This window comes from Rhodnius prolixus, unplaced genomic scaffold (assembly GCF_049639745.1).
Source record: "Rhodnius prolixus isolate KJV_2025 unplaced genomic scaffold, Rpr scaffold_14, whole genome shotgun sequence".
Classification (NCBI taxonomy): domain Eukaryota; kingdom Metazoa; phylum Arthropoda; class Insecta; order Hemiptera; family Reduviidae; genus Rhodnius; species Rhodnius prolixus.
In genome coordinates, this window is record NW_027411594.1 from 7,748,419 (window position 1) to 7,767,811 (window position 19,393).

General features: G+C 31.9%; 1 protein-coding gene across 9 annotated transcripts in view; it reads right to left on the bottom strand.

The window, feature by feature from the left end:
• The window catches only part of MRP (Multidrug-Resistance like Protein 1), a 65,562-nt gene that overhangs the window by 37,701 nt on the left and 8,468 nt on the right, over positions 1–19,393 (bottom strand). For 4 of the 9 annotated variants that reach the window (XM_074123754.1, XM_074123750.1, XM_074123747.1 and 1 more), the window contains exons 1-17: positions 15,762–15,925; positions 10,803–10,924; positions 10,277–10,453; positions 9,661–9,777; positions 9,440–9,577; positions 7,764–7,883; positions 7,475–7,683; positions 6,961–7,161; positions 5,839–6,013; positions 5,580–5,748; positions 5,230–5,381; positions 4,377–4,514; positions 2,444–2,590; positions 1,233–1,317; positions 842–1,014; positions 441–641; positions 186–353 (exon numbers count right to left, since the gene is read on the bottom strand). In XM_074123754.1, the coding sequence (XP_073979855.1) occupies positions 186–353; positions 441–641; positions 842–1,014; positions 1,233–1,317; positions 2,444–2,590; positions 4,377–4,514; positions 5,230–5,381; positions 5,580–5,748; positions 5,839–6,013; positions 6,961–7,161; positions 7,475–7,683; positions 7,764–7,883; positions 9,440–9,577; positions 9,661–9,777; positions 10,277–10,453; positions 10,803–10,847 (2,415 nt within the window). In that variant the 5' untranslated portion in view covers positions 10,848–10,924; positions 15,762–15,925. Of the gene's footprint in view, positions 1–185; positions 354–440; positions 642–841; positions 1,015–1,232; positions 1,318–2,443; positions 2,591–3,878; positions 4,026–4,376; positions 4,515–5,229; positions 5,382–5,579; positions 5,749–5,838; positions 6,014–6,960; positions 7,162–7,474; positions 7,684–7,763; positions 7,884–9,439; positions 9,578–9,660; positions 9,778–10,276; positions 10,454–10,802; positions 10,925–14,531; positions 14,692–15,761; positions 15,926–19,393 lie in introns of those variants that run through there. The other 5 variants (XM_074123756.1, XM_074123752.1, XM_074123755.1 and 2 more) reach the window with 3 other exon arrangements.

The window sequence follows — 19,393 nt, forward strand, 5'->3', positions numbered from 1 at the left end:
TTCTAGTAGAGAATAAGGTCCTTTTTAGACTAAAGGACAAAGAGGAAGAAGTTAGAGCAACCGGATTAACAAATGAGATTGTCAAAACTGCAATGTTATTGCGATTACAGTAATCGATATGCCTAAGAAGAAGCCTCAAAAAGATATATATATATATGCATGAATTTATACGTAAATTTTTTTACCTTTCTTCTCAAAATCCCCTTTGGTCCGATGACGTTTTCAAATATATGCTTTCCAACATGGCTGTCCACTGCTGAAAGCGGATCATCCAGGAAGTAAACATCAGAATTGTAATACACAGCACGGGCCAAACTAACTCTCTGTTTTTGACCACCGCTTAAATTTATACCCTAATTAAAATGAATTATTATGAATAAATGATTTCAGTAAAAACAATTTTTAGTATCAGAGTAGAGTTAAAGAGAATTTAAACCAACCTTTTCCCCAATCTCCGTCTGATCACCACCAGGTAACATATCTAAGTCTGGTTTCAAGGCACAGGATTCCACAACTTTCTGATATTGCTTATTATCTAAAGGTTTACCGAACAATATGTTATCCTGAAGGGTGCAATTCTGTATCCAAGCTACCTGAGGAACATACGCTACAGTACCCCTGGTGTTAACTCGTCCAGATAACTATAAAACAGAAGAAAACAAAACATACGATGTAAAACGATTAGACGACTTTATCTACTCACAGAAACTTCTTCGAATTTAAAATTAACAGTAAAAAAACCTTCTCTCTGTTTACATGCATACATACATTCAGAAAAATACTACTTTTTTCGTTCGAAGAAGACCACAAAAAAATGTTTATTTAAAAGCAAAACGCATACCTTGTCCATTTCTCCAAGAAAAGCGGCCAATAATGATGACTTGCCAGCTCCTACCGCTCCCACAACACCAACCAAAGAACCGGGCTTAATTCTTAAAGAGATATTTCTAAGTACGGGAACATCATCTTCAAAAGCCCATTTGAATGTACAATTTTCCATAACTAATGAATCAGCTGAAAACAATGCATATTGAGGAAGATTATAGTAGTTTTTTTTTAATTTGCATTCAAAATTCACCTAAATATTTATTAGATTCCAAAATTCCAACATTAAATTCAAATGATTGAAATCAATTAAATTTAATGAACTCGTTATCAATGATTTGATTCGATCGGAATACTTCCTCTAAAAGGTAGAAAATTAAATTGATTTATACTATGCTGAAAATCACCTTCATTTTCTTCGTGAGAAACTGTACTTGGATCCAACTCGTCGCTGTTCATGAACTTGTTGATACGCTTTACGGATACGCTAGTCTAAAACGTAAATTAACATTTAAAACCACTGTCATTAAAAAAAAATACCAAAAATTATTTGAAAACAAACATAATAATAAAATTATATACATGTTTAGATTTAAAGAGATGTTAAGAAATATTATAGACATTTTAATCAGAAATAGATGGAGGTAAAAAGAATAGATCGTGACATGCTTTATAGCTGTGCAAATTAAGCAGAAGGCAAATTTTAGGCATTCGATCAGCGAAATCAATATGAGAAAAGATTGCGATACACTTTAAACACTATGTAGGGAAAAACTTAACAGCAAACTTTCTAAATAGGTTGGTCTGATTGGCAATAAGTGTCCGGCAGGACAGTTCTATAAAGGTTTGACTCATTAATTCATTCAAAATTTGGGTTTTTCAAAATGAAAATGCTTAAGGAAACGCAATTTTTTTTTTTTTTCATTAATCAACAATAAGTCATAACTAAAGGGACAACCAACTTAAAAACTAAAGGTTATCTAGAGCTGAGTTATAGAAAATGTATACGTATTCTATCTATAAACTTGCTACGATATATACACACACCAGTTCAAATAATTTTAGTAGCATTTAACACTCGATCAAGGTTTTACCTTTCGTAAGCCAGTAAAGATGGAGAAAGATATTAATTTTTTTTTAATTTCCTAGAAGACTCACTAATGGTTTTCAAATAAAAGATTTGTTAAATATACTGGGAAGTTAAACAATTTTTAACTATAAATTTTAGAATGTTATGTTGCTTTTTTTATGTACAATAGCTAATCCATCGTTAGGAGTAACAAAAAATTCTGGAAGTTAATTATAAACGCCGTATACACTACGTATTTTTAGATAGAGGGTACAAAATAAAGAAAAAGCTGAGACTGTTTTTATTTTGTATTATTATTTAAATCTTCCTCAATTTTATGGTTTTGTATTATTTAAATAAAAGTGAACAACCCTTTGTCAATAATTTTTACAAAACCATTAGAGGTTAAACTACTATAATATTAGATCTAAAACAAGTTTAATTTCCGTTTAAAACTTCATTTTAAGTTGTGAATTAATATCTAAAAGATTTCGTTTATGTAAGAAAAATAAAACTGAAACAAGATATTGCTACAGATTATTTACTCACTTGAATAGCACTTGTGATCATCATAGGTAGCATAGAGAGTGGAAATCTAAGTAAATTGAAAAGGGACAAAGAAACAAACGCTGTCTTGGCATCCAATACATGGTCTTCGCTTGATAATACATACACGGCGAATGTAACTAAAGAAACCTGCAACAAATAACCTTCCACCATGTAAAACCTATGTATGTACTTGAAAGCAATGTATTATAATTATTGTCAGGTTGAGTGCATTAACTGATATTATTTATTGTCTAAGTAATATAAGTGAAAACCTATATTTAATGAGCTTACACTGAAAATTATTGTTTGACCCTTATTTTGGGAATTAGCCCAAGAATTACTATTTCTATTAAAATAACATTAGCAAATCTAACTTCACAATTATTGTGGGTTTTCGCAGAGTGACTTACAGAAATCTATTTTTCATTCAGTCACAGCTTAAAATTCATGTCCGGCTTTGTCCTCAGTTGGGGAAAGAACCCGCAGAGACTATGTTTGATATAACGTGTTTAAGGAAGTTTTCTTCAGAGTATCTGGGAAATATCAATAGAGGGATAGATGAAGTGCATGATTGGAGTAGTTATTTTCTAACAGCAGCCGCTCCTACAGCTCTACCTAGAACTTACCAAAACAAGTAAGTTACTTCAATCACCTGGGAATGCGGTGGTCCCCACCTTTGGAGGGCATAATAGTTCTATTTGGTTGCAGTGCGTTGCCGTTAAAAAAAAATTATAAGTTTTCCATTTCGGATGGTTAGGCTCTCTCCAACGCTTTGGAAAAAATTAAATTCAATCTTCAAAACAGAAGGTGAATTTTCATTAATGTCAATAACCCTATAAATATAAATTAATCTTCAGATGAAGACAAGGTCTTGGGCAAAGAATTTAGATTTCGACAACCATTGCTTTACAAGGTTACACCAACTGTGAAGAACTATGTTCAATAACTTAGGAAATTACTTTGTGAAATCTGGCAAAATAATTTTAGCTCGGAAATAGCGGTGATGCTCATCATCATCCAACGGCGCTACAGATGCTAAAATTTGTCATTTTCAATTTTACTGGCATTTAACGTATTATTAAACTGTAATGAATTGCCTATAAATCTGTTTCAAATTGACCATCTGCCGCAACAATAGATTGTTTGATAAAAGAATGACGAAGAATGAACACGGATTTCATGCTTGGGGGAAAAAAAAGCTGCTCGAAAAAATAGCACTCAAACCACCAAATTCCTTTAGAAAATAATAATAATAATACTAGTAATTCGTGCATAAGTGAACCAAAGCTTCATGATGATAATAATGTTAGAATAGTAAGATGGATCTTCAAATTCTTCGCACTAAGTAAAACAAAATGCTAAGCCAAAGTGCCCTCCTCCACGGCAGTGATAGAAAAATAGATGTATTTGGCTTCGGGGATGTACACTATCTCACCTCTATTACACCTACGATCATAATTGGTAAAAGGGAGAGCGGCATCCTCATGATGTTGAACAATGCTAGAGCGACGAATGCTGTTTTCACATCTAAGATATTATTCTCGTCTGATAGTAAGTACGTGGTGAATGTCACTACTGAAACCTTAACAATTCAGCAAATATATGAATTACACATGTCATCCATAGTTCAATCCAACAGATCAAATACACTTACGATTTGAATACTTTTCATTTCTTTCAAAATCTCGTCTTTTACCTTCAATAATACAAAAGAAACCAACGGGTTGAAATATTTAATTTTTTTTTTTTGATAAACATGAAATAATAACAAAACCAAGAAAGATTTTAATTATGTTCCGGAACTTTCAAATATGAACATAACATATAAATAACAATTATAAAAGGCTAAAAAATAATTAATCATCACTGTTGATCTCCTTTTCATTAGTAATCTCATTGGTGAAAATAATAATAATATGACAAAGTAACTTACCAAAAACGGAGCACAAGTCCAAATAAAAGAGGTCATAGCGTTAAAATAAGCTGATTGTTTTAAAACTTTAACCTCTTTTTCACGAATTCGAAGCACCTGCTGTTCAAAACTTGGCTCCCATGCGTACAGTTTCAAAACCTGAAACAATATTATAAATGAGGAGCTGAACAATATTATAAATATATATATATATCCTTGCTGCTGGTCCTTAGATTTTTCTCTTCCTAGGAGCTTACTGTCTAGTGATTGACCGTAATCTGTAACGCGAGTACATGAGGCCGACAGTGCAATGAAAATATAAAGAAAAGATGTAAAATTTGGAAGGTAAACACGACTATATTTCCTTTCTTTTACCGGCTGAAAGAGGAAACATTTTGATTTGGAACGTTTACAGGAAATATTCGTATTGAATCGGGAAAAATGTCTTACTACGATCTTTTCGTATCGATGTATCGATGATGCTTTTCTATGGTACCAAGCATGTTAGTTTTTCTATTTGTGTTTCGGTATATCATCTATCATCGATGCTTTATTCTTCAGTTTCGTGATGAAAAATTTGACTAATTGAGAAGTTACATGGTGTTGAATATATATTTAGTTCCTCAGTGTTGGATATCTTTGATTCTGTTTGTTGTATGATGAATGTTTATTGTATTCCTCATCAGAGATCGATGTATCAGTTTAGTGTGGAGACTTCCGAGTTCAGTTACGTCACCGTCTCTCACAAATTTGTTTTTTCCCGATTTTTTTTTTGTTTCTCACAAATTCCACGTTTAATGAAAACTTACTAAGTCAAGTGCAAAAAAAGAGAAAATCTTGGTTATTTATGGAAAATATATTTTGAATAATTTACCTTAATTCCTGAGAGGATTTCATTCATCATTTTGACACGCTCATCCTTGTTCTTCATTTGTTTAATCTGAAGTTTCTTGACCTGATTAGCGATGAAGCCATTAACAGGAATCAGGATAACCATTACAGCAAGTCCTGCCAAAACTGAAGGACCTGGAAGAGAACAAAAAAAAAAAAAATTTACCAAACTCTCACATAACTTCCCGCACAGTCATTATGAGTTATAGTAGTCAAAAATGGCATAGTTCATTTTAAGGATTCCTTACAATACAAACATGTTTTTTTGCCTATCGTAAGGGTAAGAAATACAAAAGAAATGATTGAATTAGTTATAATAATAAAAATAAATACCTAATGTTTGCCATAAAAAGTACAAAGCTAACGCGATCTGTAATGGGGCTGACCAGATCATATTTATATAAGTGGTGAGATCCATAAATCTCTGGGCATCTACTGACATCAAATTTACTATTTCACCAACTGTTGATTCCTTACGAGCTGCATTAGACAGTTTTAAAGCCTAAAATTAAAGCAAATCAGCATTGAAATGATTTCTGAGGCAAATTTTTGTTAAAAACAAAAAAATTATGAATATTAAAGATTCGTTTACCTTTCTATAAATAGCTGACACTAGTACTGTTCTAATACGAAGACCTATTAACATCATTTTGTTAAAATATTGAGCTAAAGTTAACGTCTGAATAGTCGCAACAAGTAGAAGAAGCGTAGCGTACAAATAGCCTCGCCAGTGTGGCTCATCACCGGATACGAATTCGATTAATAGCCTGGGGAAGAACATAACATTTGTAAGTGTTTTTGAAATTAAATATGATTCAAGTGAGAAAAAGTCTGATGTGAATACTCAAGGCAATCTCAAAAATTCTCTTCTAACTTTAGAAATTCACAATTTATTTTTACTCCCCCCCCGCAACACATACACACGTCAGAGAGAGAGAGAGAGAGAGAGAAAGAAAAAGACTTTAGTAAAAAATACTTCTGCGATCTCAAGTGACCTCTAAAACTTAACGTCCTACTACCAAAACTCTCCTCCACTAATTTTTCCTTCCAAAAGACTTGCGAAGTATTCGTCAATTAGGTTTTTTTCTTTTTCAAGGAAATCAATAAAAACAGAGTGCCTCTTGTTAGTGGAACCACACATCGCAGAAACAAGTCGGCGCACTGAATCACTTGGATTCTTCTTAAAATAATTCAAAGGTTGCTATAATATTCTTTTTTGCATTTTTTTGTTGCTCCAAATATAAAAACGCGGAACCCTGCTTGCCATAAATTTCAAATTTAATTCTTGATAAAATTTACCGTCTGATTCTTCTAATATGACTACAGTTTGATATCCCAAGCAATCTCTGTTACAAGTCGAAGAATAATTTCGCTTTGTCTTAGTATCTCTCTCCCATTCTGTCAGTATTAACAGGAATATTTTTCGAAAACCGTGAATGGTCTTACGAAAAATTTATCGTAACCTTACATACGTCTGACTAGAAAAAACAAAGTACTGCCTCCTGTGAAATCGAAAAGATGCCCTTATTCAATTTTTCAACTGTTTTCAAAATTTAATAGCGATGACTTTAGAATTACTGAAGAGAATCGTAATACTACTTTCGCTTTTATCATTTAATTTCGACCAATAAAAAGATCTGAAAGATTCAGCCCATGGATAAAACGTTTATCTTCCGTTCAACTTCAAACATAATAATCATTTAAAAATACTTACTTTAAAAGTTGCGGCGATATAAAAGCTAATAAATCATTAATAAGTTTAAGAATAGCTCCAAATAGAAAAGTAGGTCCAAATGAAAAACAAATTGCCGGCAATATTGACGATGTTTTCTGCTTTACATTTCCGGCCTTGTCCGTACCAGCAAAATCAATACTACCAGTACTTTTGTACATCACAGGTTTGGCAACACCATTCCTAAAAATTTTTAAAAAAAATGCATACCATGTTTAATCATCTCTAAAGTACGCAGTAACTTTTTTAAAAAAAAGACTCAATCATAAAAGCATGGCCATTCAGAGAAAATGTGAGTCCCAGGGAGAGAGGGCGCAGATTTGTTGAGGCCCTTCAAAATTTGCTAAGTTTTTAAGATTCAATTTTAATTTCTATTAATGAATTAAAAAGTCAGCTAACAATTTCTTGACACTTGATAAAAATGACCTAAGCATGTATCTAGTAAAAGAATTCAGTTTTTTTTTATAAAAAAAAAAAAAAAAAAAAAGTTACTTACATAGCCAACGTAGTAGCATTATTTTTTCTTACTGTCTTATTCCAGTAATGATCAAATATTGGAATAATCTCGGAGGCCATATCTTCATAATTCATATGCCAGAGATCTGAATTGACTAAAGGTTTTCTATAGCCAAGGAATGCCATACTATCAAACCACGAAAACGTGATGCGAGAAGGAAACGAAGCTCCACCCTCCGGACAAGGATTCTAAATGTTAAAAAACTAAATAATTTATTTTTCTTTGCATACATTATTCTATATATTACACAGTATTAAATATGACTTACATCTACACGAGGATATTTGGTATCCTGAGGCTCCAAATCTGCTAAGAAGTTTAACAATAGTACAAATATACCCAGTATAAAATAGATAACATAGGTGTAAGTATAAAGGTCAGCTTTTTCCTGAAAAGATCCCAATAAACAATTAGATTAAATTTAGAAAAGAAGAGCTTTTTGATTGATGATATCCTCTATAAGAAAATATTGTAATAAATCAATCGACATAGCAATTACTTACTATCAGAACAATGTCAACAAGGTATTTTTTTTTCTTTTTTATAACGTACGTTATATTGGTTAATATAGTATGTTGTTTGTTTGTTTTTTGTGAAATTTACATTAGTTTTGTTTTGCCAGTTAGCCACTGCATTTTAACGATACGAATTTTAAACTAACGACATAGAAGCAACTATAAGTTGTTCTAGCAAACCTTAGTTGCTTTAGTTAAACATTGGTGTTTAACTTTAATGTAAACTTTAAAGCAAAAGCAAAGATACTTAGAGCTTCATTGCAATAAAAGATTTATTCTGACGAAAAAAAAATAGTCTGCTACACAGAATCCTCTTTACTAAAAATGTATGTACCACTTGTCCATTGCAGATTATCTAAAAATTATTGGTCATTGATTCATTTTTTTTTTTTAAAGAAGTAGATTTTCGAAAATTCGCTGTTGCAGCTAGTTCTTACGATCTGCTTGATGTTTCCAAGCAAGTACCACGAAGTACTCTCGGAAAATTAACCATTATACGTGGAGCTAATGAATGACTTTGAGACTATGAAAAAAAAATTAAAACCCAAATTCAACCAGCTCTACAAGAGAACTGTTTTTGTGGTTTCTATCTTCGTAATTAGCTTTATGGCTGTAAATGATTGTACTAGAGAAGAAAATACAGTCGAATCGATATTCTTTAGATGAGAACTCAATTGATACGTAATGTAAAATCTGTTTATATTTCAGCACAAGGATCCCATTACCTTTAGTCTAATTGATATGAGCTCAAAGTATTCTTATTTGTAGGTGATTTATTGTATAATTTAAGCAAATGATCGAACAGCAGCAACGGGAGTAGTGCAACCATATCATGATGAGCCTTTTTAGGCTATTCCTCCCCGAAATCATGAACGCTGAATAATTAAGGACTTAGGGATTTAAAAAAAAGCGAGGAGGCAGCAAAAAAAGAAACTAATGAACTACTACAAAATATTCCCCTAGCTAGAGAATTGTCACTTGAGCTTGGAGACGTGTAATCTCTCAATAAAATACGAACAGTATTCTGAATTCCCAATTCAGCCCCGTTAACCTCAAGAGAAAAAAAATAATGGTAGAGCTAATTTTTGAGTGACTTCTAGCAAGATAAAAATTTCTCTTTTATTATTCAGATTTACATGTAGTGAAATTAAATTAATTATTTTCTGTAGGTTCTCACCACCTTCGGCTGTACCGGCACTACTTGGAAGCATTATGTTAGGCTACGAGGGGGAAAAAAATTGTCGAAGGGCCAAATCTGATGTTTGATACAAAACTATCGTTATAAAATAAAAGCATTTTCGTTTATATTGTTTAGAAGTATTGTTATTCGATTTTGAAAAACTAATAGTTAATCTTTACTAAAATGCATTGTTGAAAGTTTAGAACAAACTTATCTCATTTTTACAGCAAATAAATATAAGATATTTACCTGAGATAAATGTAGTCTGATGACTGTGGTGAATTGAGCTATTCCCATTATAACTAGTAAGAACCAGAAAAGAAAGACAAGGCCCGAAGACCTTATTCCTTTCCTTCTGTGACAGATTACCAGGCCTATGTATGTTGCCTAGGCAAAGAACAGAATAATGCTGAAATTTATGAAGATGATAATTAGAGAAATTGATTTATAGCTAAATGATTATTGCTTACAATTGCTGCTATTCTGATTAAAGGTGTAAAAATGTCCACAACTCTTGTCTCTCCAAATATTACTAACGAATAAACTAAGTCTATACAACATATTAACACCATTAAAAGTGATATCACCTGCAACAAATGACACCATTTTTAGCCATTAATGCACTCTTTTAACAGGATGAAGTTAATTAACCTAGTGCCTTTTGTGCGATATGTGGTAACAGTTCCTGCCTTCAGCAACCTTGTTAGCCTTATTATTGAGAAAAATACTGCGACATTACTTTTAAATCAAATAAAATACCGAACAAATAAACATTAAATCATTTCAACATGATAAATGTAATCAATTCTCTGGAAATAACTGTGCCTCTTGAGCTGGCTTATTTCTCTTTCTAGTCTCTTTAAATATTCACACAAAAAAAAACTCAACAAATTACAAATTTGGGCCCAATAATGGTTTCATGTATCTCGATAGCGTTAAAAGACGAAAACAAAAAATTAATAAAATCAACTCAAATAACGCAAGTTGTATTTTTTTTTTTTTTTTTTGCTCCTTAGGCTGATTAAAACTGTACCAAAAATTATGAGGATTAGTGAAAATAATAATTTAAAACAAATTACTACTTACCAATTTCAGTATATTTCTCCAATTCCATGGTATATTTTTGTTTTTACTTTTGTAAATATAATAAATATCAAATGGTAAGAAAACCCACAGGAATAAGCAAGGTATCCAAACGAGGACGGTTTTTTCAAAGCAAGGTGTCAACAATGGAAAATCGGTATTCCAAGTTAGATCAGTATCCTGAAAAATATACAATTATGTTTTTACTTACTCAATGATTTCTGAAAAGTCAAAGTTCTAAAAAAAAAGAAAAAAATCACACTTTTTGACAACCATGTCATAATTTTTAGTACTTTTATTTAGATGGCTGAAAATCCAATCGAGAAAAATAGAATCATCTTCATTTTATTACAGAATCACCTCCATAATTTGAAGATACAAATACTATAACCACATCCCTTAACCTAATTTCAATAAATGTGAAAAATATACATAATTGTTTAACACATTCACTTATTTACGAGCACTCCGAAAATTAGTGCACTTAAACACTATGAATAAATTATATTAAACAAATATATTTAATTACCCAAAAAGGTGAATCACAAAAGCGATCCAGAGAAGGATTTTCCATGACCCCTCGCTAGGGCTTCTTAGTTAGACTAAAAACACTGTGGCAGGTTATCGAGCCTTATATCCTTGAACGAATCTCTGCAATTTATAACAATTAAAATTTGAATTATTTTTTGTTGTTCATAGAGAGAAAATGTTATACTATGTATCAAACAACGCAAACAAAGTGATTAATTATTTGAGAATGACTTTTAACTTTTTTTTAATCCAGTAATATGATGACGGCACTTGAGAATGAACGAGTTTATTTCAAATTGATTTAAAAATGTTACGCTAAATTGTGTAGACATTTACAAAATATCAATGAATTTGAATTATAAGAAATTCGACTATAAAGAATTCAATTTTAACTTTAAAAAAGGTAATCGAATGTAATTTGAAATAAAATTAATACTTTAGTTATTTCTATGAACTTACTAGTTGATTGTTTTTAATAATAATAGTTATTAGAAATATATTTTAATAAACTAGATAATGCTTTTCCACCTTCAACTATCTGGAATTTATGTAAAATATCAGTACTAAAACTCAATCAATGTTAAAGAAAAGAAAAGGATGTTCGAAATCCATGCGAATAATGGGAGTGCCCCTCCCTAAAAATGCGTAAATCTTTTAGCCTTTAGTTAAGGAAATAATTTTTCCGTTAATTGGAGTAGACTACCTACTTCTTTTGGGATCTTTATCTTGAAGTGCCTAACAACGCGAATAACATGGACACAACATATCAACGCTCACACTACAATTGGCAGAAAAAGGTATTCAGTGTCTATGTTCGCCACAGATAAGCTTGACCTAACTCTTTGTTAAAAGGAATTCGGTATGATAAAGACAAATTGGTTTCAAGTGAAAGGAGTAGACTAGGGATAAAACAGTTCTTGGTGATACTTTGTTTTCTCTTTCAAAGAGAAATTCAGAAAGCGGTTTGGAAGAAGGGTGTTCAGAATAATCCGGATTGTTTTTTTTTTAGGGGCATTATCCGGAAATAGGCTAACTTTTGTTCTTCAGGAAATGTGCATCGTTCCGAAGAATCTGTCCAACTAACCAAGGACATTCCTTGCTGTACATTTTATTCAATATCAGATTGTAAGCTACAATCGGTGTTCTTATGTCTTAAATTAATGAAAGGGACCCCGATTTAATGGCGATTTTCTCCAAATTGACTGATTTTTGTCAATACCCTGAGTGCGATCGATACATCTGGACTTAACTAAATCTTTTCAGTAGAAACATTAATTCATCTTCCAGGTCAAGTGATTCTCTTCCAACTATTATGATGAATATTATTCTTAACTCCTTTTGTATTCGTTAATATTATATATCAGTCCATTAGATTATACAATACATTTTACTTGAAATGTTACTTTGGAGAAAAGCATCATCCTTGAATCTCTCTCCCTGAATTGTCATTAAATTAATTTTGTTGGAGGAATGTTACAAGCGGAAGTTGTAGAGTTGTAAGAGAGTTAAAGATAGACATAACAAAAAAAAAAATTGTAATGAGACAAGTTTTCGTAGAATGAAGAGAATTAACTTTAAAATAATTGATAGTAACCAATTATTGGAGAAATAACTTGAAACAAAATCGCTTTTATCTATAAAAATACCCAAATGCACATTGAGTAAAAGGAATTGACAAAACAAATTCTGCAAGTATTAATAATTACAGTAATCAGTTATGTAATGCTGACCCACTTACACTGTTTTGTTAGTCATTTTTTTAAAATACGAGTACTCTTGTTCTATCTTTGCTCGATTTCTTTCACTTCATTACAGATTATTTAAAAATTAATGCTACGACCGTTTCGCTACCGAAATCGGTTTATTTCTGATGAAAACAAACTAACAAATCTTCACGATTACAGTATTTGTTGAAACCCACTCTGTCTATTTTACCATCCTCCATTGTATAAACAAAATTACAGACTGGCAGCTAGGTGTTCAGATTATTTTTGTTCTTACGCAGATAGTTACTGGTCTAGGAAGCGAATAGTAATACTGTGTCAGGGTTCAAGTTGCCGAACTTGGATAGCTTATATTTTAAGGTGTCAGACTAGGGGGCACCAGATTAAAAAATAAATAAATAAGATGAAAACTGAACGATACTTTATACAATATGTTTATTGCCAAATGTTTGGAGATAATGACAATAAAATGATAAATGTAAATAATGAAATAGAAGTTCATTTTAGCCATCTGTTACAATTTTTTAAAAATATGACTTTATTTATTTTTAATTTAATTTAAGGTGCGTCCAACATCTGTGGCCATTTAGTGCCCATTTGTAATTGCACAGCCGGGATCCAGACAGTGTATTCTCGTTACAGAAAATATGGTGGTCCATCATCGGAAAGTATTTTTATTGGAGTATTTCCAATAGTTTTTATTATATTTTATGTAGAAAAGATTTCTAAGATCTGGGCGAAAAACGAAGAAATCCTACAGTTAATTGGTAATCTGTTTTTAAATTCTTGGAGTGGTAGTTTGTTCAAAATTGGTGGCCAGCATAACTCAAAGACGGAAAATCTTAGAAACTTCAAATTTTTGATTATTTAGTTTAGGTTTCCCAATCAAACTCGACACTAAGCTTTCCCGACAAAATCAGTCAAATAAAGTGAATCTATATTTTCCAGTTAAAAGAAAGTTTTCTCGACACTAATTCCAGCGATTTTCATTCAACTTGGAAGACTAATTGTGGATTGGTAGCTCCACGACTTTGTTTGGGACATTTTCTCATGGAAATTCCATTAAAGCCTCTTTTTGATGACAAGTCTTTGGAGTAAAATGTCATTAAATGTAATCACCGGCCTCATCACCTGAGTTAATAAGAATGAAATATATAAACGAAGTTCTGAATATGTATTTTTAATCGGCTTAACGGAAATGTCTTTTTTTAAAGCGATTTTTTTCGTGCGACATAGTTACCGAGAAAAATTACGCAAGTTGCGGCCAAGAGAGAGACCACTCAATACTTCCCTCTCTCTCTTTCACAACTAGAGGTTCTTCACAGACTCATTAGTAGTGATTGTAATTATCGTTTGGTGCAATTCTAAGCACATTTAATTTCCTCCCAGCTTCATTTAGAGATGAAACCATAGGAGCAAACTGAAATAGCGTGGGTGGGATTAAGTCATCGCTTTCCCACAATTCTATAAAATCTAATTTTAATAGAAAATCTCTTAGAAATGTTTAAGATAAAAGTGGAAATTTAAAGTTTTTAAAACAAAATATGTATCGAAGATTCAGACGATACTGAACGAACACTTTTAACCACATTCTCCGGTGGGTCTTAAAACTGCAAATGAGCTGGCTTCTGTACAGGTAAACCATCCACAGTAAAGAGACTCCCGAAACGATCCCATATCACTCTCCAAAACAATTAATTTTCATGAAAAGAATTACAACCCAAAAATGGTACTTTCTTCTGATTTCAGATCACGGTTTTTGATTTCTCTTAATTGAATTTCACATTTCTGCTCAAGCAGTTTTCTTTAAAAATCGACATTTTTAGGAAAAATATTTTATTCTTCCCACAAACAATAACATACATACATTGTAAAGAGCGTACAATTCAGGAAAATTACACAAGAAACACGCTGACTTCCGCCTCAACACAGTACTACCCCCAAAATGAACTTTCACGGCCAGGTAAAAGGTTACATCTTTCCATTAAATTCAAAGAAAATACCTGAAATTGTTTTCGTGTTAATCGTGGAAAACAATAATTGGAGAATACTCCGGCTTCGCTGGTTCAAGTTCAGAATGTATGGCCAGAAGCTACTCTAAAATAGCTCTTTAGAGGGAGGCGTAACCAAACCACAGCTTTTCAAGAAGTTTTCTGTATTTTCCTTACAAAAATAATTTATAATAAATTCATTATAACTACCGGTAATTAACCTAAATATTTACTGTAACTATAAAACAATTACTGCACAATCGTTTCATTAAAGTAAAAAATTTTTCGGTTAATTATGACCTAAATTTTACTGTCATGTTAACTGACAACATTAACAGAAATATCAAATTTAAACTAATTACAATTTAAAATAGACCGATGGTTTAACTCATCGTAGAATTTCTAAAAACACTTTCCTGGCTAATATATAAAAAGGAAATTCTCTTCGACTACATTACTTCCACTTAGAAAAGGTAAGGGAAGGTTACAAATTCTGGCGTGAACACTCACATGACTTTCTTTTGCCACCCTCCCCACATTTACAATTAAATTTAAATTTTCTTAAATTTCAAAATTTGTCCTGAAACGACAGCTAACTTCTAATGTTAAACATGTTCTCTATAAAATCAAATACTAAATGAGATGTCTCAGAAATGTCTCCCACGTCTAAATACTTGGGTATACTCTGAAAAGAAATAGTTCCAAAGTAGATAAACGATCATAAAATAAAAATTGTCGAGAACTCAAAACAGCTTCTTTATCAGTAATTTAGTAAAACGGCACATTAAACTGAAGCTTAACTTTAACTTTCCCTGAAAAAATCCTGCTTAGATAAAAGCTCCCGGATAAAGGAATAAACTTACGATGTAATGCATCTGCAAGGTTTAAAGTATACGAAATTTGAAGTATTTAGGGGTTAAAATCGATGCGTTTACGGTGCGACACTTTGGTTGATCGATTATAACCAAAAATCTTGTTATTGGGGTCCCCCCAACGACTCCTAAACGAACAATAAAATGTTAACAACAATTTTACACATACCTACAGAATAACACATAATAGAAAATAATTTTTTAAAAAAAATCTTTTGCCTGTTTAAGTAAACCACAAAATCGAAATTCATATTTCCGATATTTAATTTCAAAATCATGAATTGGCTTGATTGCATGCTTTATCTAATGAACACTTGGACAAGACAAAAAAAAAAAGAGTATGAAATTAGCTTGAGATAAGTTGAAATACCTGATTAGTAGACACATTTATAGAGTCTGCACACTGCACTACAGATTGTTCACAACTAATTAATACTTATTGCTGTGTGTTGGTTCATACTTCTGCTTTGCCCATAGCTAAGATAACGAATACAGTGGCGAAGGTAATATAACAAATCGCAATTACACATTATCTCAAGTTGTTTTTGTTGCTTTTATGTTTTATATTGTCCAAACTGTCCCCGTCTACTTTAACCCAGTCTACCCCACTCTATTTTATTTTATTCTTATCAGACAAAAACTTTTACTCATTATAAATAAAAATGACAGTGCAAAATGAAAATACGAATGATGATCGATGGGTACATACGAAAAATCAGAACATCACATGAGTGGAGAAAAAATTTATTTATGTTAATTATTTAAAATAAAAAATAAAATTGACTTGAACACTCACAAGACTTCCTCATTTTAAAGGTTGTAATTATAAATTGTCTTCAAACTTCGAACTTTAAAACTTATCTGATTCTTCTTACAAACATTAAAACTGTCCGGTAGGACAGTTGTATAAGGGTTGATCGTCAAAAACTGCACGAAAAAGCGTAACGCTGAAAAACACCCAACTTTGACAATTTTTTTCTCTTTTTCTATAAAAGATAAAATTCCCAAATTTTCTTTAAAATGTAGGGCAAATACTCCTTTACAACTGTAATTTTTTTGCAACAACATAGATATAATAGATTTCGAGAAAAAAGTTGCTGAAAATGAGCAAAAACGGCATTTTCAAAAATGGTTGTTGTTCTTGTTGTTGTTGTTGTTGTTACCTTTTTTGTAAACTGCGTAGCGCCTAAACGCGTGAACCGATTTTCATGAATGAAGTGTCATTCGATTCGGAATTTTATGTAGATGTGCCTTTTGGGGGTCTCGACGCTGTACATGGAATGGGAGAGGAGTTAGCCCTCTTTATGTAAGGCCCCCTTTCAAAATTATTATTTCTAATTTCTCTGTAAATCTTGGCCCGATTTTGATAAAATTTGGTAGGATCATAGGGTTATGGCTTCCCTACGTAACATTAAAACGACATTCTGCTCTTACACTTGTTAAGAGGAAGTATAGCAATCGTTTCAAATTATCGAGACGTGAACCGATTTTCATGAATGAAGTGTCATTCGAATCGAAATTTTGTTCAGACTTGTACTTTAAAAGTCACGACGCTATGCCTCATAAGGAGGGGAGTTTGCCCCACCCAAATAATTTTATTTATTTATTTATTTCATACTGCTTTTGGGGCTTATCCCCTTAGCATGGAGTTTGACATTGATACATAAATACAATAAATCGATACAATGATACATAAATGGTAGATATAAATACGCAAAAAAATAAATTTAAATTCGTAAAAACAAAATTATATGAACATCCCAAGAGCTTTTCTTTTCCTTTCTGTCTTAAATCAGACCTTAACTTTCAATAGCTTTCTTAGCTTTTTAAGAAGTTACCACTCATTAAGTAAAAAGCTTCTTATTTGTAAAGATAATTTAACGTAATCACATATAGCATTGATTTGATTTACAGAGTTAATGGAAAATAGGTTTACATAGTTTTCTGGTTCAGGTAAAGCTGTTGCAATATAGTTATTTAATTTATGTGTTCGGAATGACTGAAAGACCTGGCAGGAGAAAAGGAAGTGGAGCAAGGTGTCTGAAACGTTATTTTTACATAGAGTACATATATTGGAGCTATCAAAGACATAAGTACAAGAGTTGAAATAGATTTTTGTTTTATTGAGGTTAGCTAATCTAAGCTGGGATAATAAGCGAATTTTTTTAATGGAAATAAGCCAAGATAGATGCAGTTCATTGCTGCCCAGACTACTTATGTGACGGTACAAAATATTATACTTACACCGGTCAATTACATAGGCGATATCTCTACTTAAACAGTCATTCCAAAGTTGTTTTTCTAAATTTTTAATTTGAGATTTAAGAATAACGGGATCTCCCTGCATGAAATCTAAAGCCCCTATGGAACTTAAAATTGATTTAAACTGGGTGACCCAGTTGTATTGAATTTTATTAAACGGAAGAGTTTCCCTAGCGAGAAGAGCGTCAAAGCAGATACGAGGCAATCGTGTTGGGGGCATCCCAAGTATATTTACTGCAAGGGTAACCATACTTTTAAATATTCTAACTTTTAAAGGGACAAGTCCATATTCCAGACGCACAATACTATTTGGCGTAAATTTACTGACATTATAAATTTGTTTAATAAATTTCAGCTGTACTTTCTCAATTTCATCAAAGTAGTTAAATGCCCACAATTCTCCGGCATATAACAAAGTAGACCTAATTAAAGCGTGCAATAATTTATCTCTAACTTTTGTGTCTGGGATACGGGATTTTATCAAAAGTTTGTGTACACGGGTTATTGCCAAGTTACCTTTTGCGGTGAAATACTTACAAGCTTGAAAAAACTTACCCGTTGCACTTAATGGCAATCCCAAGTAATTCACTGAATTTACTATCTCTATCGGTTCACCAGCGAGAAACACTCCCCGAAACTTCTTCGGGCGGGTACTTTTAGAGAAATAGACAATTTTAGTTTTAGAAGAATTAACATAAAGGGAATTTTCATTACAATATTTTTCTAGAATTGAGAGTTTTTCAATTACATCTGGTAAGGCACTCGCGAATAACACGATATCGTCCGCATAAGACAGAAGGAGCAAGCGATTATTTTTATTAATTGGGAAAAAAGAGGCATCATGAGATCCACCCAAATAATAGACAAAAAGAAAAATCTATCCAAAAGGTACAAAAATCTCCTTAACAAAAACTTACAGTTTAAAATGTTAAGTATAAGGGTTGATTAAACGCCAAAAGATACACAAATCAGCAAGTATCCATCATTTCCTTTATACTTCATTGATATTATTTAAGTAATTTTGCTGCATTAACTTTTCCTTCACATTTTTAGAATTTATTAGATGTCACAGACCCTTATGCTGGCCATTTTCATCTACAAAATATTTGTTCAAGACTGTAGACCGACTCTAACTTTGTTTTTTTCTACTTTAACATGCATGTATATGTGACTACTCAGAATAATTCATCACTCATTTTATCATAATTATAATAAAAAAATATTATGAATGAACTGGCCAGCATAAGGGTCTGTGACATCTAATAAATTCTAAAAATGTGAAGGAAAAGTTAATGCAGCAAAATTACTTAAATAATATCAATGAAGTATAAATGAAATGATGGATACTTGCTGATTTGTGTATCTTTTAGCGTTTAATCAACCCTTATACTTAACATTTTAAACTGTAAGTTTTTGTTAAGGAGATTATAATATAAATTATACTGAAATGGTCATTTAAATGGAAGTCTATAGCCTCTCTAGTCCTCCAAAACTGTCCTAAAACCTGAATTTCTTGGTGGGGGAGGGCCAGAAATTCAAAGAAAAGTGCGTGTAGTACATTAGAAGTTGAGTGGAAAACTTAGGTATGAAAAAATTGACAAGAAAATGCCAAATACTTGGAAAATCCACTCGGAAACTTGGTCATTCCAGTTAAATAATATTGATCGCTAGATACAGTAAGCCAGTAGAAGCTAATCGATTATCCAGGTAAAGATCGATTATCCTCTCGTTTTTGAGATA